Source organism: Leopardus geoffroyi, chromosome E1 (assembly GCF_018350155.1).
Source record: "Leopardus geoffroyi isolate Oge1 chromosome E1, O.geoffroyi_Oge1_pat1.0, whole genome shotgun sequence".
Lineage (NCBI taxonomy): Eukaryota > Metazoa > Chordata > Mammalia > Carnivora > Felidae > Leopardus > Leopardus geoffroyi.
Genome location: NC_059330.1, coordinates 14,060,279 through 14,082,139, shown reverse-complemented (window position 1 = coordinate 14,082,139; position 21,861 = coordinate 14,060,279). Strand labels below are relative to the sequence as shown.

General features: G+C 51.9%; 1 protein-coding gene across 1 annotated transcript; it reads right to left on the bottom strand.

Moving 5' to 3' along the window:
• Nucleotides 1–1,497: 1,497 nt before the first annotated feature.
• On the bottom strand, nucleotides 1,498–21,568 carry CCDC92B (coiled-coil domain containing 92B). The gene is made up of 4 exons (XM_045487747.1): nucleotides 21,310–21,568; nucleotides 12,941–13,093; nucleotides 8,268–8,315; nucleotides 1,498–5,470 (listed from the first exon to the last, which is right to left on the bottom strand). Exons 2-4 carry the CDS (start codon nucleotides 13,068–13,070, stop codon nucleotides 4,875–4,877), a joined length of 774 nt encoding a protein of 257 aa, XP_045343703.1. The 5' UTR covers nucleotides 13,071–13,093; nucleotides 21,310–21,568; the 3' UTR covers nucleotides 1,498–4,874.
• Between the last annotated feature and the right edge of the window lie 293 nt (nucleotides 21,569–21,861).

Below are 21,861 nucleotides of genomic sequence, written 5' to 3'. Positions count from 1 at the left end.
ATTGTACTATGATAAAGTAAAATGTTAATATTAGGGGAAGCTGGATAAAGGGTATACAGGAACTCTGTATTATTTTTGCAACTTTTCTCTAAGTCTAAAACTAACTCCAGGCACCTAGGTGGCTCAGTCGGTTGAAGGTCCAACTTAGGCTCAGGTCATGATCTCGGGTTTCATGAGTTTGAGCCCCATATAGGTTTTTCTGCTGTCAGCCTGTCAGCGCAGAGCCCTCTTAGGATCCATTGTTCCCTTCTCTCTGCCCCTCCCCTGCTTGCGTTCTCCCCCAGAATAAATAAATATTTTTTTAAAAACTAGCTCAAAAAAATAAAGTTAAAAAAATGTACAAATTAATGCTGACCACTTAAAAACAAAAGTAGGGGAGGGGGAAAAAAAAGTACGGCAGGAGGAGGGGTTTATTGGTCCATATAACTGACAAGGGCAGGGGTACGTGGGATCAAGGCATAGCTGGATCCAGCAGCTTAATTGTCGGAAATTGTCTCCATCTCTCCTGCTTCTGCTTCTGGTGTGAAAGCTTCATATTCAGGCACCCTTATCCCTTGCGATAGCAAACAACACGCCAGACCTCCAGGCTGATATTCCGCCATTTAGCCACTCGCGTGTCTATTTCCCTATAGTCCTGTTTTGTTCACTGATGGATCCCTAGCATCTAACTTGGTGTGTTGAATGAATGGCTCCAGCGGAAGTCCTGAGATTGAGTCTCATTGGCTCATACTGAGTCACGAGCCCATCTCCAAACCAATCAGTGTGTCTTACTTTACCTGGGTCACGTGGGTAGAGTCAGCGCCCGCCCCCTCCCCAACACGGGGATCTGAGATGGCAGGAGAGCAGTTCCCCAAAAGGAAGCAATGGGTCCTATTATCAGAAGGGTTGCAGGCAAACCAGTATTTCCCCCGAATCCCCCGAATGTAGAGCTGCTGCTTTTTCTCCACAACATAGACCCATACGGAAAACGCACGGGCTTAAATCCTTGTGGGTGCTGGATGTGCTGAGCTCCCGGAATGCAGTCTCAGGATAACCCTCATTAGTGGAAGATAAGAATAGGGCTCATCTCTGGATGCTGGGCTTCTTGCAGCCGGATCAGATGGGCGTGGGTGTCAGGAAAGGGGAACCAGCGTGGCCAAAGATGCCAGAACCGCAGGACTCTTCCCTGCCAAGACATTGGGCAATTCCAGGCCTGGAGTCCTTCTGGTCTCTCTCTCCAACACTAGTCAGAAGCTTCAGATCTGAGGTCTCATTTGTTCATTCGGTTTGGGGTGCCATGGGGAGAGGGACAGGGCTAGCCTGAGCATTGGGACGCCTCAGATGAGTGCCTTATGCCTGTGAGGAATATCCAGTGAGAAGACTCCAACTCTCAGCTCCCAGACTTCACCTAACCCACGGGCGGCCTCCCAAACCACCATGTCCTCCACATCCTCTCCCACTCCTGCAGGAACAGAGGTCGGGTAGGGCAGAGTGCCCACAGAGAAGAGGTCTGACATGTGTGTTTTTCAGGTATTTTATTAAGAATAAGGCATATGACAGTCACCCCTAAAGCACAGGGCTCTATTTCTGTAGGTGAGTGAATACACTCTGAAAAGCATTGGATTAAAAAGCGCAGCCAACAGAGAATTTGGAGCAGGATCCCTCTGCCCCACCAATGGGGCTCCTGCCAGGTGGTGTGGAAGCCCTGCGTGTCCCTATTCAAGGCTGGCACCTCAGGGAGAGGGTGCTTAGAGATCCCCAGCTCTTTGCACTAAGGAGTTGCTGTTCCACACCCTCCTGGCCTCCCTCTTCTCCATGGGGAGACCTCTACTCTGCTGCTGGCTTGGGAAGGGCTACCCCATTTCAGCCCTGGAGTGGTCCCCCAATCTGCAGGCCACTGTGGGTGGGATATGGGGGGCAGGGGTATAGAGTCTCATGCTGCATTGGCCACTTGTCCCTGGCTGGCTTCCAGAACAGGGAGGGGTCCCCACTTGCAGCTCTCCTTCCTGGGTCTATCCATACTTGGTGTGTGGCTGGAACTCCACCTCGAGGCGGGGGCGGGGGGGGGGCCCCTGAGTGTTCTTGTCAGCATGCCCCTCCCCCATGGGGACTCATGGTGCTGCAGAGAAGAGTGGAGCGGGGAGGAGACACGATCCTTTCCCTTCTAGTCACCCACACATTCCAGGGGCTCATGGGAAGCGGTCTTTCCTTTGGCAGTGTGGGTCCCCCAGGCTAGGAGAGGGAGAGAGCTGGAGGCTAAAGAATTTGGGGCTCCTAGGCCAAGGGCAGGCTACTGACTCCCAGTCCCATTCTGCTGCATGTGGGGCAGGTGGATAGAGGGAAGTCCTCAGTCTGTTATTTCTAGAAGAATGGGGAAGAGGAATTGGTTAAAAATTGGAACCCTCCATCTGCCTCAGCCCTCAGCCCCTCCCCCCATATTGCTAAGTGGAGGAGGAGGGCTTATTTCCTTTCCCAGACCCTCAACACCTCAGGTGAGAGTCAGCAAGTCAGCCAGCACTCAGAACCTTTCATCTGGGGGATCTCCAAGCACCCCACAAATAATTGTCATTATCTCTGGTTGCTAGAAGAGGGACAGGAATTTGGAGGTGCTGATGGGGTTACTTGGGGAGAGGCAGACAAGCTGCCGGAGGCTCCCTGGGGGAGGGGTGTGGTGGAGGCCCCCTGGCTAGACACCCTGGGTACCCAGGAGGGAAGGGGAAGGGCTATTGCTATAGAGCTGGGGGAGGCCAGGCAGGCATAGCTATGGCTTTTAGTAGGTGGGCGGGGTGGGGGGGGGGGAAGAGAGGGTGGATAAAGTACTTCACCATCTCTGTAGAAGAATCAACATAACAAAGTCACCCTGTTTACCCCAAAAGTGTGATTGTGGAAGCTCAGGATCTAGGTGGGTTGCTCTAGAAAGACACCCTTTCCCTCCTTCCCACAGTCCTTTGGGTCCCTTCAAGAGAGTGCAGCCAAGAGAGGAGAGAGGCCTCCGCACACAGGCACCTCTGAAAGGGAGGCAACGGGACCAGGGGTACGGTGAGTCACACACACTTGAGGGGGGACACGGAGGGCAGAGGCACAACCACGGGGCAGGAGAGAAGGGTAAGAGGCCAGGGCAGGGCAAGGACTCCAGGCCAACACTGTGGCCCAACGGAGACTGAGTGAGAGAGAGCACTGTCTGTCCTGTCTGTCCTAAGGGCATCCACACCTTGGACATCTGCATTCCAGGGGCTGGACGCCCGGATGAGGCCCAGTTATTGTGCAGTCTCAGCAGTCCTGAGTGCAATCAGCTGGGAAAGGACAGCATATTTGTGGGGGCCCAGAGTGTGCTCACTGGTTTTGATTCTTGGGGATTTCCCACTCCCTCCAACATAGTGAAAGAGGACAGGATTGGGGGTTCCCCCTGTTCATCACAGGGACGGTGATGGAAGAAGGGTTCACCACCCCTGGAGACTGGCTCTGCTCAACTCCCAGATCCTGGGTGACACACAGAATGCTCAGCCTCAGTCAGGACAGGATCTGCCAGGACGCGCTACTTGTGACAGAGGTAAGGGCTTCTCCCTGCCCCCCACCCTCCCTCAGCAGCCCCTGGAAGACCTCACAGGCACTTAGGACCATCAGAGGAGGCATGGCATGGGGGAAGGGGCTCTAGGGGTTTGTCTTTCTAGGGGTTGGGCTTGGGGTGGGGGCCACACTAGACCAGAACTGCACTTCCTGCCTTTGGTCAGGAGAGGGGAGCTGGGGGCAAGTAGTTAGGATGTGGGGTGTCTCATTTGCCATTTCACCACTGGCTATCCTAGACAGATGCACCCGGCCACTGTCAGTTCTGGTAGGATCAGGGGCATCCCTAGAGCGGACCAGCCTGGGGACTAACCTGTGCTCCTACCTTCCCCCCACCCCAGCAAACTCAAACCTCTCTCAACTACATCCACTTCCAAGAACCCGGCCCTTCTTCCCGGCTCTGGGTGCAGCTGGGCAAAATTAGCACCAATAAACAGGACTAGGAAAGCTCCCAAGGCAGCCTTCAGGTTCCCAGCTGCATCCGGAAGGGCACGGCCTTTTGTGCCCTTTCACAGCCGTACCTATGTCCGTATGTCCGTAGGGGACTCAGGAGTGTCCCCCTCGCTTCCCTAGCGCAGCTCCGGGGTCTAAATATTAGATGAGCATCCTGGGAAAGGACTGAACTGGAGACAGCTCTAGACCAGGTTCTGTCACCAAACCCGTTCTGTACTCCTCTCCAAGGGTCTATGGGTGCTACTTTCCAGAAGTTCAAACTTCCATCACGTCACAATTTCCCTACCAGGGGCTCTGGCAGGAAATGCCTCTAAAGTGTTGGGTGCTCACCGGTAAGGACCTATCAGCAGGGTAGGGGTAGGAGAAGCGGCATCAGAGGAAAAAGGTCCAGCCGCTAGCCCCTAGCTCGAGCCTCCCCTCGAAGGAAGGCTTGGCGGGCAGGGCAGCCGTGCTGGGCTGGGGAGGCCCGAGGGGGGAGCTGGGAGGCCTAGGGGTGCTAAGTGCCACTGCGTTCCTTTTGTAGGCCAGCCCAGCCTTCACCCTCCCGTCCAACGATTGTCAGCTTTCCCGGGGCAGGGCGTGACCTCCGCCCCCTCCCCTCCCTGCAACAGGGTGGAGAACTGATCAGCATCCGTACACCAAGCCCTCTCCACAAAAAAAAGTGCACTCTCACAGCCCCGCGGAGGAGCTCCCTCGGGGGAGGACAATACAAAAGGCGGGGGCGGTTGGGCGGGGTAGGGGAGCTGGGGCCGCCTCCGTCCGCTCCCAGGAGGAGCGCCGGCTCCCGCGGCCCCCGGGACGTGCGTGCGCGGCCCGAGCTGCGTCCCTAGCCGGAGGCCGGGCCGGCCTTCCCCACTCCCCACCCCGCAGCCCCGCGCCTATTCCGGCTCCCCGGGCGCGCTGGGCGGGCTGGGCGCGGCTGGCGGGCCGGCTCGGTCCGGGGGCTCCTGGGGAGGTGGCTGGCGCGGGCTGCGGCCGCTGGGCCGAGGGGGCCTCCGGGCGTAGAGGAAGAGCGCGGGATCGGGCATGGGGTCGATGTCGTCCAGGGCGCGGGCCGCGCGGTCCCAGGCGGCCCAGTCCCGGCCCGGGCCCTTGGCGGCGGCCTCGGCGGCGGGCGGCCGGCGGGCCCGCTGTGCGCGCCGGCGGGGCCGGGGCTCGGTGGCGGCGGCGGCGGCGGCGGGGCCCGGGCGCGGAGTCTGCAGTCTCTGGCGCGCCGCGTGCAGCTGGCAGGAGAGGTAGGCGGCCGCCTCGGTGTGCTTCTGCAGCTCGGTGCCCAGCACCGTGGCGCGGTGGCTGCGGCGCCGCAGCTCCTCCAGGAAGCGGCGCTCCTCCGTGCGCAGGCTGCAGCGCAGCGCAGACACCAGCGCCTCGCGCTGCGCCACCTCCCGCCGCAGCTCGGCGTTGGCGGCCGCCCGCGCCGCCAGCTGCGACTCCAGTGCGCGGCACTTGCTCTCCAGCTCCCGGGACGCCGCCTCTGGAGAGGGGAGATGGAGAGGAGAGGTGACGGTCTCCGCCCGGCCGACCCTGCACAGGTCGCCGAGCCACGTTACAGAGCCCGGCACCTCCCCGACCACCCGTCCGGCCGCGCTCTCCCTCACTCCCACTCGTTGGCTACACAGGCCGTTCGCTTCCTCGGGGCCCTGGCACCTATCCTACCGTCTGGTCTTTCCTCTAATTCTTCAGGTCTCAGCTGAAATGCAAAACCCTCCCCGACCAGTATTCATGCACACCCACAAATATTTGTTGAGCCCTTACTATATGCATTGTGCTAGGCACTGGGGATATGGTGGATAATAAAACATTCCTCATGAAGCTTACAGAAAGCATAGTGGGAGAGGTATAGTACATAATCACAAATGCATGTGAGGTTGCATCAGTGACATGTGCCAATGCCACAACTAACTGGATACTGTGACCTTCATGCTTTTCAGCAGAAGAACCACTTAGGCTAGGATGAGTTGGAAGAATGAGCTGGAGTTAAGCAGTGAAGAGGAGAGAGAAGGGTGCTGTGCAGAGAGGAACAACTTGTACAAAAGCCCCATCCGCCGTAGGAGGTAGGAGAGACATGCAAAAGTGAGGGACTGAAAGACTTGGGACCTGGGAATGTGGGAGAGAAAGGGCAATTAGTGTGCCCCGAACCTTGCTGTTTCTTTCATAGGGCATTTGTTACATTTTGTAATTTCTTTTGTGTTACTTCTTTATTGTTTGCCTTTGCCCAAGGCGCTGGGTTTCAACACTGTATATATATTGGAACAACCCAAAGAGCTTTAAAACATAGTTTCCTGGGCCCTAACAAAGACCAATTGAATCAGGATCTCTGGGATTGGACCTGGGAACTGGTACTTCTTCAATGTTCCCAGGTGATTCTAATGTGCCCCCAGAGTTGAGGACCCCTGCCTCCTGGATCCTAATTCTTTCCATTTCAGCCGGCAACATATCCTGGGATTAACACATGTGAGTGATTGTAGAGACATAGATGGCTGAAAGGTGACAAAAGGTAGCCAAAAAGGTGACTCAGGAAAGGATATGAAAACCAGCCAAATGGTAGGAGGACAAAGAAAGGGAGCTGTCCACCCCCCTGAGAGAGAGGACAAAAACCAGGATGCTGGGCAGTTCCTTGAGCTCAGATGACCCCAGAAACCCTTTCAGAGGAAGGAAACCCTTTCAGAGGTGGGGTGAAGGTTGCTGTTGTCACAGAACTGGTGTTTGGGATGTATGCCTCCTTCCTCCAAGCACTCAAGCATGAAGAGGTTGCCCGTGTTGCCACTTAAAGAAGTAGGTAGAATTCGTTCAAGTCTATAAATGTTTAGAACTTTATGAACAAATACGGAAAGGATTTGTAGGGTTTTCAGTATTTTACTTAAAATTTCCAGCCTTCTCCATACCTAAGTCTTGGTCTCGTATGTAGCCTTTTTTTTTTTTTTTTTTTTTTTTAGACAGAGAGTGCCCAAAAGGGAGAGAGAGAATCTCAAGTAAGCTCCATGCTCACTGCAGAGCCCAACATGGGGCTCGGTCCTACACCCTGGGATCATGGCCTGAGCCAAAATCAAGAGGCAGATGCTCAACATTCAACCAACGGAGCCACCCAGGTGCTCTTGATCTATGAGCAGCACATCAGTATGGCAGGGAGTCCATTCCCAGCTAACTTCCTCTCTAGTAAGAAAGACTACATAGTGGGGCACCTGGGTGGCGCAGTCGGTTAAGCGTCCGACTTCAGCCAGGTCACGATCTCGCGGTCCGGTAGTTCGAGGCCCGCGTCAGGCTCTGGGCTGATGGCTCAGAGCCTGGAGCCTGTTTCCGATTCTGTGTCTCCCTCTCTCTCTGCCCCTACCCCGTTCATGCTCTGTCTCTCTCTGTCCCAAAAATAAATACACATTGAAAAAAAAATTAAAAAAAAAAAAAAGAAAGACTACATAGTGATTCATTTTAAATTAAGCATTCACTGAGTCCCTCTCCATGTCTTGCGCTTGGAGATGATGGATAACATCCAGTCCCAGTTCTCAGAGATCATATAACTTTGGTGATTAAGATCTCAACAATGGAACCCCTCCCTTAAAAAAAAGAAAGTTTCAATTGTAGCAAAAAAACAACATAAAGTTTACCTTCTTAACCATTTTTAAATGTACAGTTCAGTAGTGTACAGTAAACTCACATTGTTGTGAGTTTTGCAAAAGTGAAACTTCATCTCCATTGAACACCATCTCCCCCCCCACCTCCATTTTATGGGTGAAGTAATAATCTGTAAACAGATATTTTAGTGGAATTGCTACAATGGCAAGAAGTCACGCTTTTGGAAAATGAAGGATTTGCTGACGCGTTTCTTTTTTCTCCTCATCTAGACAATGTTCCTTGAAGCCATGGACTCCATTGCCATTGTGTTGCATCTCAGCATTCAGCATCTTGGAGGGTGTGGACACTGACTGTAGAGATCAATTATGCAAGGATGGGAAGGATTAGGGAGGTGGGTCACAGAAAGGAATGAGGTTGATCAGGTGGACTTCCAAGATACCATCTCCTTCCTGCCTTCATTTTCCTACTTTGTACAGAGACAAGGATACAAGGTATGGTGGTACAGGTTGTTCACTGCACAATGTCACCCAGATGAGTAGGTAAGTGGGGCTGACATCCTTCATTCTGCTGAAGAAGCTGAGGAGTGGCAGTCCCCCAAGTCTGGACTGGGGACAGAGAAGGCTTGGGTCCTACCAAGTGGTGGGGAAAAGGTAACCTGTTGGGCCCCCATGCTATTTCCCCACCAGTCATCCTTCTCTTACCTTGCTGGTGAGATTGGGCCTCTCTCATCTCCAGGTCATGAGTCAGTTCTGGGGGGAAAGAAAATAAAAGGTAGTGGGGTGTGTGTGTGTGTGTGTGTGTGTGAGAGAGAGAGAGAGAGAGAGAGAGAGAGAGAGAGAGAGAGAGATCAGGGAATCACAGCTCAGTAAAAGTGACAATATTAGCATCCTTAGAAACCACCTAAATCATCTCCCTTACCTATTTTACTGCAGTCCAGTGAGGGGAAGAAGTGAAGACAGGTGCAAGGCACAGCCTGAGCCTGATTGGCCTGATTCTAAGCCCAGAGATCTTTCCAGTGCAAGTGCAGTGGCCTGCGTTTGGAGGTTAGCTCATCCCTGTGGGACTGAGGAGCCTGGCTTGCTTTTGGGCCTGGGGGGGAGTACTAGCTCCTTCCCAGAGGTAACATAAAATATCTAACATGAGTACAAATCAGAGCCATTCTGGAAGACCCCTGCTGTGCAGGGCACAGCCCCTTTAGTGTTTAGTTGGTGCACGTGCGAAGTGTCTGAGCTGCTTGGAGGCACTGGAGGGGGACTCAGGACAGCGGCTATTTACCAATAGGGCACATGCGTTTCACTATTTTCACAGCCAGTATTGTCGTGCCTGTGTTATTTTCTGAACATCAGTCCAGCTCGTTTTTCAGCCCTGTTTTCCGCCATATTCCACAGGGTAAGAAGAGGGGCTTCAAGGGGGACAGCGCCACCTGGTGATGGAAGACCTGAATGGCACTTGGCTTAGGCTGAGGGGGCGGGGTCAGTCCGATAAGGGACCGGTGTAAGAGGTGTAGGAGAGGTTTCCTCCTGGGCTCTCGCTCGCAGCCCAGCCACCACGGGGTGGGGGTGGGGGTGGAACCTCCCTGTCTGCCCAGTCCCCATTCCTCACAGCCCAGAATGTTCTGCTCCTCAGTCAACTGAGTTTGATCATTTTTTCAGCCCCACCCCAGCGCCCTGGACTCCACCAAGGCTCAAAAGCTGGGAAAAGGGCAGGATGGAGCCCAGCAGCAACTGGTGACAGAAACCACCTGTCCTGGAGCACGTGTGTGTTCCTGCAGGGGTGCAGTCAGATGCCTAAAGGAAGTGTGAACTTGGGAGTGGGATAAGGTAGCACATCTCTGGCATCAATGCCCACAGCACCTACACAGTCTAGTCTTGTGGGGCCCTCACCTGGCTCTTCCCTTGGGAGGCCAACTGTTGCTAGGGCTTTTTGCTGTGACCTGAGTCTGAACCTCCTTCCTGGAGCCCCAGGGAGGACCCTGATGCCTCCACCCTCCAGGGCTTCCTGGAGCCAACTTGGCCCCTCCTGCAAAGCCCTGGAGTAGCTCAAGGGATTTTGGCTCTGCCACTAACTCCCCATGGGGCTGGTTTCACTCTTAACCAGGAAGTTGGGGGAGGGGAGATAGAATCCTAGTTGGGCTCCACTCCCCCACCCATCAAATCTCCCTGCCCATCTTCCCTTTAGAAGGGCATGCAGTGAGGTCAGATACCCTGTGTGACCTTGGGCCAGTGACAGCACCTCTCTGGGCCTCAGTTTTCTCATTTGTGAAATGGGGACAAAATTGCACCTGCCTCTCAAAGGGCTATTGCTAGGATTAAATTAGAGAAATAAACAGAGGGCCCAACCCAGGGCTGAGTCAGTGCTGAATACATGGGGCAGATCTTGTTATCATCCAGGCTGCCCCACCAACCAGAATATGCCCACCCACCTCTTAGAACCCCTTCATTTTGAGTGCCACCCCTTTTTGGCAGGCTCTTTCTGAAGCCCTGCCCACTTGGTTCCTATACTAGCTCATCCCCTCTCCCATCCGCTTCCCAGCCTCTGAGTCCTTGTTTATTTTTGTATTTTTTAAAGTTTATTTATTATTTATATAGAGAGAGAGTGTGATCATGAGTGGGGGAGGGGCACAGAGAGAGAGGGAGAGAGAATCCCAAGCAGGCTCCATGCTATCAGCTCAGAGCCTCATCTCACAAACCAAAGATCATGACCTGAACCAAAATCAAGAGTCAGACACTTAACTGACTGAGCTACCCAGGCACCCTCCTTGTTTACATATGTATATGCATGTACATATATACATACATATATGTGTATATATATACACACATACATATGTATATACATATATGTATATAAGTGTATATGTATAAATTTATTTTTTTATTAAAGTTTTTTTAATGTTTACTTATTTTTGAGAGAGAGAGAGAGAGAGAGAGAGACAGAGCATGAGTGGGGGAGGGGCAGAGAGAGAGGGAGAGACAGAATCTGAAGCAGGCTCCAGGCTGTGAGCTGTCAGCACAGAGCCCGATACAGGGCCTGAACTCACAAACTGTGAGATCATGACCTGAGCCAAAGTTGCACTCTTAACCAACTGAGACACCCAGGCGCCCCTTAATTTGTTTTATTTTTAAAACTAGGTTCCATGCTCAATATGGGGCTTGAACTCATGACCCTAAGATTAAGAGTCATATGCTCTACTGACTGAGCCAACCAGGCATCCATCTAAGTCCCTGTTTAATCCCCTTGAAAAAAAATTTTTTTCTGTTCCTTTCTCCTCTTTCTTCCACCCATTGGAAGAAGGGCCTTATTCAGGTATTTCAGCCCCAGTAGTGGCTGCTTCAGGCCAACCCAGTGTTATTTTTATCTCCTGAATCAATAACCGAGAGGCTGCAGTCCCATAGCAGGCTGAGGAGGGTGGTGGGGGCTGTTCCTGCCTATTACACTTTTTTGGGATCCTGGCCTGTGTCCTGAGTGGAAGGACCCAGATCTTCAGAATTCAGGCAAAGCAAAAAGAAATCAGGGCAAGAGCTATAGGGTCTTAGGGTTCACTCATCTTGATTTTCCTTTAATGTTGTTATTGCAAAGAGAAAGTGGCATCAGGCAGGAGTGAGTCTGCATGGGCCATCCCTGACCCATGGACTGGCCCCTGATGCCATCCAGGCTTCCGGGGAGATTGCAGGGAGCCTGGCCTAGGAATGTAGCAGCTGAATCTGTATATGGAGCCAAGGACAGCATGGGGGCCGAGAGTCAGGACGACCAGGCTCTGAAGCCAGAGTGAGAAGCCAGGCAGGTCACTGAGTTTCCCTCTGGAGAATGGGGAGCCTCCCATGAGCAGAGGCTGGGAGGGAGGTAGAAATCTGAGCATCTTGGGGAGAGAGTATGCAGAAAGCTGCTAGAGGCATGCACAGCTGGGAGTCTGCAGCTCTGGGGTCTAATCTTGGCTGTGTCACTGACATATTGTGTGCTGTGCGTGCTCTCTCTCCCTCTCTCTCTCTTTGGGTCTCAGTTTATCTAGTTGTGTAAGAAAGAGGTTGGGCTGTTTCAGGTGACCCATTCTATGAGTCATTGCCTCTAACACCTGTACTTGGGGACTCGGCCTGGATGAGCACTTGGGCCAGAGCCCAGCCTCTGAGAGGGCCGGGCTGCTGAAGCCTGAAGTCCAAGAGCAGAGGTCAGGGCTGGCATTTGGCTTCATTATTGGTACCTCCTTCTGTCTTGTTTACAAATCCAGTTGGTTGTCAAGTCCTTCCCTTCACCCTGTCTCCCACTGGTCTTCCCCTTTCTGCCCCTTTCATCTCTCCCCTCGACCACTGCATCAGCCTCATCACTGGTATCCCTGCCTCCCTCCCCCTCCAATTCACACAACTGCTGAGTTTTTTAAAGAGCACGATGCTACTCAGAAACCTTCAGGGGCTCCCCACTACCCAGGAGGACAGGCCAAACTTCTTAGCTGTCCTGATACTTGTCCAGGTCTTCTGTCATCTGGCTCCAGCTGTATTTCTCACCAGCCTTAAGCACAGCTTTATCCAGTCAAATAGAACTTTCCTCGAGCTTTTGATTTCCTACCTTCTGGACTTTGCTGTGCTATTTGCTTCATTTGGAATGCTTTCTCCACCCTCATTCCCCCGTAGTGTCTCAGCAGGTCTACATCTCAGCCTCAGGGAGTGGAAATGCTCCCTCCTCTGGGCAGCCTGGGGTGCCTGGTCTCCTTTATCACCCACACCTTAGGCTGAACATGATCCGACCCATGACCTCTCATTGGCCCTCTTCATTTTCTTTTCTTTTTTTTAATTTTTAATTTTATTTATTTTGAGAGAGAGAGAGCGAGAGAGTGTGAGAGCAAGCACGGGGAGGGGCAGAGAGAGAGAAAGAGGGAGAGAGAGAGGATCCCAAGCAGGCTCCGTGCTGGCAGTGCGCAGCCCGGCACGGAGCTTGAACCCATGAACCGTGAGATCATGACCTGAGCTGAAACCAAGAGTTGGGAGCTCAACTGAGCCACCCAGGCGCCCCGGGCCTCTTCATTTTCTGTAAGTCTTAATGTTACCCCCCCCTCGCCCCCAACTATCCTGTGTGTGTATCTCCCCAACTAGCTTGAGGGCTTGCAAGGTTTGGGAAGTGCTTGATGAACACTTAGTGGCAAAGGACAGGAATCCCTAAGAATGGCTCCAGGTTTTCTTCTGCTACTGAACCAGAGCTCTTTGCTCTCACACTCGTGTCTCATCTCCCCAAGACAAGTTTCCTCATCAGAAAAAGGGGTGTGACCCTCACCTGGCAGGTCTGTTGTGAGGTTTAGGGAGGCTCATGGGGGGCACTCCATCAGAGACTGCTGATGGTGATGACTGCTGATGGCCCCCACTGCCCACCGTCCCTCCGGCCTCACCTGAGCAGCGTTTCTGCAGCCTCAGGATCTCCAGGTGCAGGTCTCGAAGCAGGGCCATCTGCTCCTTTTTCAGGAAGCTGATGTGGCGTTGCACACTCTGGATCTGATGCTCCAGGGACACGGTATCCATGGCAACCCAGGCCTGGGCCCCACCTGGGGGAAAGACGAGAAGGTAAGCCCGCATCTTGTGGGGCCATCTGCCCTGCCCCCCCCCTCAGATCCCTCATAATGTCCTCCAGTCTGGGCTCCTGTTGCCACCACGTAGACAATTCTACCCCCGTAGCTCTCTCCCCCGTTTACTCACCAAAGCTTCATGCATGTGTCATCAGGGGAGTATGATTATTCCCATTTAATAGATGAAGAACCAGAGGTCTTCAGGGAACCAGGAACATAAATGGCTTCACTCCCCTGCCTGCATGTAACTTTAGCCTTTCTGTTTCTCAGGGAGGAACACGAATGGAGCAACAAAGTCAATAAAGAGAGACAGAGGCAGGTTCTAGCCTGCTTCTTGACCAGGTGTGTGACTCTGGGCAAGCCCTCTCCCTCTCTGGGCTCTTTGTTTTCTCATGGCTAAAATGAGGGAGTTGTGGAGTGGAAAAACCCATCCCGCCAGCATCCCAGCTCACCCACCAGCTGGTAGACCAGCATAATGGTTAGAGCACACCCTCTCCCAGTTCAAATCCCTTTTTCTGACTTAAACTTAACCCAGGGCCCTGGGCTCTTCCAGGTCACAGAGGAGGAAGATCTGATGTGTATTTTACTAAGACGAACTCTATGGGATGAAGGCAGGTGGCAGAGTCCTTTTTTAAAAGAGGAGTTGGGGGCGCCTGGGTGGCGCAGTCGGTTAAGCGTCCGACTTCAGCCAGGTCACGATCTCGCGGTCCGTGAGTTCGAGCCCCGCGCCGGGCTCTGGGCTGATGGCTCAGAGCCTGGAGCCTGTTTCCGATTCTGTGTCTCCCTCTCTCTGACCCTCCCCCGTTCATGCTCTGTCTCTCTCTGTCCCAAAAATAAATAAACGTTGAAAAAAAAATTAAAAAAAAAAAATAAAAATAAAAGAGGAGTTGGATGGGGCGCTGGCTAGCTCAGTGGGTAGGGCATGTGACCCTTAATCTCAGAGTTGTGAGTTCCAGCCCCGCACTGGGTGTGGAGATTACTAAAAAACAAAATCTGGGGCACCTGGGTGCCTCAGCTGGTTAAGCACCAGACTCTTGATATCAGCTGAGGTCATGAGATTGAGCCCCTCTGTTGGGCTCTGTGCTGAGCATGGGGCCTGCTTGGGATTCTCCCTCTCCCTCTCTCTGCCCCTGCCCCACTCACACATATGCTTTCTCTCTCTCTCTCTCTCAAAATAAATGAACATTAAAAATTTTTATTTTATTTATTTTTTATAGATTTTAAAAAAATGTTTATTCATCTTTTGAGAGAGAGAGAGCACAAGCAGGGGAGGGGCAGAGAGAGAGGGAGACACAGAATCCAAAACAGGCTCCAGGCTCTGAGCTGTCGGCACAGAGCCTGATGTAGGGCTTGAACTTTTAAACTGTGACATCATGACCTAAGCTGAAGTTGGACGCTTAACCAACTGAGCCACCCAGGCATCCCTACCAAGTTTTTTCCCTAGTTGAGCCTTCAGATGAGAATGCAGCCAGCCTTAATTTCAACCTTTTGAGGCTTCGAGCAGAGGACCCAGCTAAAATGTGCCAGACTCCAGATCCTTGGAAACTTGTGAGGTAACAAACTGATACTGTTTTAAGCCACTTAGTTTATGAAAATCTTTAATGAAGCAATAGAAAAGTAATACAGACTTGAAGGAGGGGTAGAAGTTAGAAGAATAAAGAGAAGAACATTTGAGACAGTGGATAGCATTTGTGAAACCCTGAGGTAGGATAATAATGATAGCTTACATTTACTGTGTGCCTATTATGTGCCAAGCCTTATGCTAAGTGCTTCACATGGTCTTTTTGGGGAACAGAGACTTTGTCAATGCCAGTGAGGACTGAAGTGTAAGGTATTAGGGGAGGGCTGCAGGAAGAGAGGTTAGCAAGAGAAGGATTGGGCCATAGTCTCGTAAACTATGCCAAGAATTTTGGATTAATACTGAATGAATTGGGAAGTTATTATTATTATTATTTTTAAAGTTTTAAAATTTATTCTGAGAGAGGGAGAAAGAGAGTGAGAGAGCTGGGGAGGGACAGAGAGAGAATCCCAAGCAGACTCTGCACTGACAGTGCAGAGCTCAATGCAGGGCTCAGTCCCACAAACCATGAGCTCATGACCTGAGCTGAGATCAGGAATCAGATGCTTAACCAACCGGGCCATCCAGGCACCCCTGAATTGGGAAGTTATTAAAGGATTTTAAGCAGAGGAGGGACATTATATGATTTACATTAAAAAAGTTTTTTAATGTTTTATTTATTTTTGAGAGAGAGAGAGAGAGAGAGAGAGAGAGAGAGAGAGAGAATGAGCAGGGGAGGGGCAGAGAGAGAGGGAGACACAGAATCCAAAGCAGGGTCCAGGCTCTGAGCTGTCAGCACAGAGCCCAACACGTGGCTTGAACTGGTGAACTGCAAGATCATGACCTGAGCTGAAGTTGGATGCTTAATCAACTGGACCACCCAGGTACCCCCCCTTTAAAAAAATATTTTTTTGATTTGCATTTTTAAAAGATCGTTCTGGCTGCTATGGGCAGGTTAGAGGGGGCAGAATGGATGTGGGAGGTCAGCTGGGAGAATGGAGCAGTGGTCAAGGTGAGAGATGATAGAGGCCTGGACCAGATGATGGAGATGAAGACCAAGAGAGGCTCCAGGTGTATTTTGGGGGTAGAATTGGCAGCACATGGGAATGGATTGTATTAAGTCATGACGATGGGGAGGGTGAATGTTTGGGATGTCTCCTAGTTTTCCAGTTTGGGCAACTCAGATATGTTTGCTGGATCTTTCTACATTTCCTCACCTTTCACATTAGACCTCTTTCACAATGGACCTCTTCTCTAATCTATAATTTCTCTGTAGGTGATCTTGTTCAATCCCATGGCTGTAACTACCATTTATATGGTGACCCCTAAACTAACTCTCTCCTGTATGCTAGACTGACTGCTTAAGACCACCATTTGGATGTCTGATGGGTCCCTCAAATTTACATGCCCCAATACTGAACCCTTGTGATCTTTCTTCAACGTTTATTTATTTTTGGGGGGACAGAGAGAGACAGAGCATGAACGGGGGAGGGGCAGAGAGGGAGACACAGAATCGGAAACAGGCTCCAGGCTCTGAGCCATCAGCCCAGAGCCTGACGCGGGGCTCGAACTCACGGACCGCGAGATCGTGACCTGGCTGAAGTCGGACGCTTAACCGACTGCGCCACCCAGGCGCCCCTGTGATCTGTCTTAAAAACGTGCTCTTGCCCACTGTTCACCATCTTGATAAATGGCACTGATTTTTACCTATTCTCTCAGTTTCTCAGGCCAAGAACTTAGGAGTTATCTTTAATTCCTCTCTTTCTTCATATTCCACAGCCAAGCCATCTGCAAATCCAGTTGTCTCCACCTTTGAAAATGTGCATCCTGAATCCAATTGGTTCTCACTATCTCCATTGCTGTCACCCTAGTCCCAGCTCCCACCATCCCTCTGATGTACCACTGTGGTAGCCTGTGACTGGCTTCTCTCTTCCACTCCTGCCTTGTTTCCCATGCAGCAGCTGGAGTTCCTTTAGCAAATCTGATCACGTCTCCCTGCTCCCCACTCAAAACCCTCCAACAGTTCCCCATCACACTTAATTCCTAGTCCAGAATTCTTACCAGATCCTATACAATTGTCCCTGGGCCTGTTTGCTCTCTTCTACTACTGCTCTTCCATTGCTGGCTCCACCCAAGGCACTCTGGCTTCCTTACTGTTTCCTGAATGTGCCACACGCTCTTGCCTCAGGGACTTTGTGTGTACTGTCCCATCTCCCAGGAATACCCTTCACCCAAATACCCCCATGGCCCACTCCTCCCCTTCATTGAGGACTCTGCTCAAATGTTACTTCCTCAGAGCCCTTCTCTGATTACCTGATTTAACATAGAACCCTCTGTCACTCTCCACTCCCTTAATCTGCATTGTTTTTCTCCCATGAATTTATCACCACATGAGTATATTGCATTTTGTTTCTTGCCCATTTCCTCTGCCAGACTGTTGGCAACATAAGATGAAGGTCTCTGTTTTGTTTCCTCCCGTTCCCTAGTGCCTAGCACAGTATCTGGCAAATAGAATATACTCAGTAAATACTCGTGGAATGTACAAGTGAGTGAATTTGTGGAGCTGGGCAGACTGATGGAGGAGCAGACTTACAGAGGAGATAAGTTGAAGCCTGAGACATGTTAGATTTGACATGTTCAAGAGACCTAAACGGGGAGAAATAGATGTCCCGCAGGCAGTCAGATATGCTGGTGCATAACCCAGAAGGAACAGAGAAGCTCCGTCTGTGCTGCTGTAAAACTATGTTGGCATGCGTGTGCCTGTGTGTCTGCACATGTCTCTGAGTCTGTGTGTGTGCATCGAGGAGTGCACGTATGTGCACATGCATGTGGGTGGGGGGGAGTTCTTGCTTCTCTTGCATCTATGTGTCTGGTCTGTGCGCACCTGGAGGACGAAGGCACGTGGGCCTCTGCTTATGATGAAGAGAGAAAATATCTGTTCCCAACCGCTGAAACGTAAGTGTCTCCGAAGAGTAAAAGCCTTTTCCACACAGCCCTGGAGACTGGACCCTGGCCATTGTGAGAGGCTGAGCCAACCAGCTGTTTCTGAGCCTTCCCAGAAGGACTTGAGGATTTGTTTCCAACTAGGCAGGCTGCTCTTCTCAGGGCAGAAATTTGGGTCACAAACGATCTTGGCAGATATTCTTTCTTACCCATTATTGTTTAGTTTGTTTGGGGGAGAGCGGGAAATGGAGTGGGGAAGGGGAACCACAATACAGATCTCTTATTTGCGGCTGTCACACTTCAGAAGGCCCAAGCCAGGAAAATGTCAGATTTTCCCAGAGAAATGCAGCCCTGGGGGCACCTGGGTGGCTCAGTATGTCAAGCTTTGACTCTCGGTTTTGGCTCGGGTCTCACAGTTCGTGGGTTCTAGCCCTGTGTTGGGGTCCACGCAGGCAGTACGAGGCCTGCTTGGGATTTTCTCCCTGCCCCTCCCCCACTCGCGTTCTCTCAAAAATCAATAAATAAACAGAAAGAAGAAAGAAGGAAAGAAAGAAAGAAAGAAAGAAAGAAAGAAAGAAAGAAAGAAGGAAGGAAGGAAAGTAAGTCCTGGAAACCTCTGGCTTGAGAAGAAGCTTGTGCCTGAGAACTTGGTCCAGGCCAGTGGCAGCAGCTGAAGGGTTAGAGTTACCAGCTTTATCTTCTCCCCACATCCGGCCCAAGATGTCCTACCTCACAGATTAAAGTGAGAAGGGTCCCTTGCCTTTGTCTACTGTCCTGGCCACCTCAGGGTCTGTACTGTTTCCCTGCCCACCTTCTCCTGTGCTCCTAGTTCTTCTTTGTTTTAATTTTCTAGCTTGATGAAAAATGTTCATTTAACAAATTGTCTATTTAAAAATAAAAAAGGGGCCTGTAACACAGGGTTCAAGTTTATAGAGGTAATCCCGGGTACTTTTACCATGCTTCTCATCTGTCTGCAAGTTACAAGTATTTTTCCCCTTGGGAAGTTGCTGGGAGAATGCTTCTGTGCTCATGTCTCCAACTACAGACTAAATGCCAGGCTCAGGAACCCTCTAACCCAACACAATTCTCACTCTCTAAGGCCTGGGCTCCTGGTCTCTAAAAATGACCTCATCTCCTGCTTGTCTTTTCGAAGCTTCTGGGTACGCACTTTTCTTGCCAGCTATCTGATTCCAACGGACATGGCAAATAAGAAACTGTAGTTCTCTCCCCTTTCCCTTGTTATAGTTCTTTGGGTTAGAAGAACCACAGAAAATGCAGAATCATAGCACTCAGGGCTCCAGGGGCAGTTGGGATCATCCTAATCACTGGTTTGCAAATTTTGCTACATAGAGCCCAGAGTTCCGCAGAGGAGTCTCAGAAGTTGTCAACATGGTTGGAGGCACAAGGCAGGGATAGAGGCTTTGTTATTTTTACCCTTCTTTTATATGATTGACAATTCATTGGAGAAAAGCCTTCTGCTAATCAAAAGTTTGAACATCACTCTTAGAGTCCAGTCTTTCCTTGGGTGGCTAACCACTCCCCCTCCCTCAATCTGCTCAATGTCCCCTGGCCTCTGCTGCCCCATCTCACCCTCAGGCAGACGAAGCGGCTGGGAGAGGAACCAGAACTGAAGACTCTTGCTTTCTGCTTGTGTGGAGTTTGCATTTTCTGCCACCCCTCACCCCCTGACTGCTTCCCTTGTCCCAGTTTCAATTTCCTTCTTCGTGTTTCTTTTCTCTTCGGGACTGAAAGTATTTATTGAGTCAACAAATATCCTTGTACTGTTCTGAACACGCAATATCCACGTTTTGTTAAAATTCTTTAAGAATGCCTTCTTGGGGCACCTGGGTGGCTCAGTCGGTTAAGTGTCCGACTTCGGCTCCGGTCATGATCTCAGGGTCCGTGATTTCGAGCCCCGTGTCGGGCTCTGTGCTGACAGCTCAGAGCCTGGAGCCTGTTTCAGATTCTGTGTCTCCCTCTCTCTCTGACCCTCCCCCGTTCATGCTCTGTCTCAATAAATAAACATTAAAAAAAAAATTAAAAAAAAAAAAAGAATGCCTTCTTGTTTCGGGGAGAATGTTAAACTCATTTTTGTCATTTTTATAGTCAGGGCAGGTATATTAGACATGGCAAGCATGGTAATAAATGGATAAATAAATTATGTCCTTTATTTTTCTTAGTCTTTATTCCTCTCTACTACCTGGCTCTGAGGCCTCAGGTAGTGGGAGAACAGAAACTCAAGAAGTGTTTCTCAGATATGGAGGCACAGGTAATAATACTTATAATAATCATCACTGCACAGGTAATACTTACATAACAATAATAAATGGCTGGCACCGTTCTTAGCATTTTACATATATTAACTCATATTAACTCATTTATGTTTATGACAACCCTACATTGAAGGTTCTATCAGTATATCCACTCCATAGATGAGGAAACAGAGGCTCAGACAGGTTAAGTACCTTGCCCAATAGACACAACTATAGTTTCTGGCAACTAGGAGCACCCCACTGGGTGCTCACCCTGCATTAAGGTCCTTCAAATCTAAACACAGTCCACATTTGCAGTCTGATCTCCTCTTCTTTGGGATTCTACCTTTTTTGCTTTCACAGCAAACTCACCCCATATCCATGGATGAACAGCCCTCTCCCCTCTCTCTGCCTCCTGAAACCTGCCCCATCCTTCAAGGCCCTACTCAAAGGCTACCTTTCTTACTAACCTTTCCTTGACCCTCACCAAGCTGGAATGACTCCCGTCCATTGCTGTGTTTCCCAGGAATCATTCTACCATGTATCACACTTCCCTGCCCCCCCGGCAACCTCCGTGTGAGTGCACAGGGGTGCCTGGCTTCTGCTCTAAGCCATAAAGTTACTGAGGGCAAGACCTTGTCTTTGGGAATCCTTTGCATGGAACAGGTGCACAATGAATGTTGGTAAAACAGGGAGAATGAGTTCAGTGTTATTGGGAATCACCTAGGCAAGTAAGTACATGTATTAGAAAGTAACCCCCCCCCTCCCCCCAAGTCCTTGGCTCTCCTAGGGACTTGAGTTGTGAACAAGAAGTCAGGCTTTGACAAATGTCTGATACTCTGCAAGGTGGGCTCACCCGGCCAGTGGGTGGAGCCATCTTCCCCAGGGGTCTTGTGATCCTCTCCACTCCAGAACCTCTCCTCCTCGGTTACCCCTAGGCTATGGGTTCCCCCTCCACTGAAGGGGAGATATCTCAGGACACCCAGCCTCAGCAAAGCTGAGTGTCCAGGGACACGGGAGTGGGATGTATGAGGAAACTGGAGCCCCCATCCCCTTCAGTCTGGGTGTTCTGCCTGATTATGCCTCCAATATGACTCCCAGAGAAGGCAGAGGGGGATATGGAGACTAAGGAGGACGGGGAAGAGGGGTACCAGGAAGGACAGGGAAAGGAAGGCATAAAGACGTGTGTGATGGGAGGTGGCAGGAGGTGGCGGTGGCTCGACCTCAGGCCGCTCTGGACTCTTCGCCAGGGCCGGTAAGGACCTGAGTCCGGGTGGTGGAGGACAACTTCTGCCAGCAGCCCGCGGGTCCTGTCCGCCTCCCGCGCGCTGCGGTGCCCAGCCCAGCGCCAGCCCTCCCAGGGGAGCTGGAGCTCCGGCCCCGCTGCTCCCCGCCGGTGGCCACCCCCACTGTCCACCCCCCACGCCCACCGGCCTCCTCACCTTCGGGACCTGAGGGAGCGACTGGCCAGCAGGGCCCTGGGTCCGGGCCAGGCTGGGTGGGGGGAGGCGCTCTTCTTCCCCGCGCTAGCTGCGCCTGGGGTTCCGCAGCACCCGCCCGGGCTGCGGCGCCATCAGCTGCTGCGAGGCTGCGGGGCTGTCGGGCCGGGTCTCCGGGGGGTTCCGGGGCGCCGAAGGGGGGTCCGGGGCGGGCTCCAGGCGTAAACACCCAGCAACGTGACCGGAACTGGCGAACGAGCCGTAGGGGGGAGCAGGGGGGGCGGGAGAGATAAGGGGGGAGGGGAGGGACCTGGGACTGGCGGGGAGGGGCCGTGGGCGGGGCGGGGGGAGGGGAGGCTGGCGGCGCGCAGTCGGGGGAGGGGAAACCCCAGGAGCCCCGGGAGCCAGGCCTGAGGACCCCGGCGGGCAGCCGAACTCAGGGAGCTGGCTTTGGCTGGGAGCTGGAAGGGAAACCCAGGGAACCCGCCGGCCACTTGGCGAGCAAGGGCGCGGCGGGCGGATCAGCACCGCGGACAGCGCCCAGGCCTGTAGGCC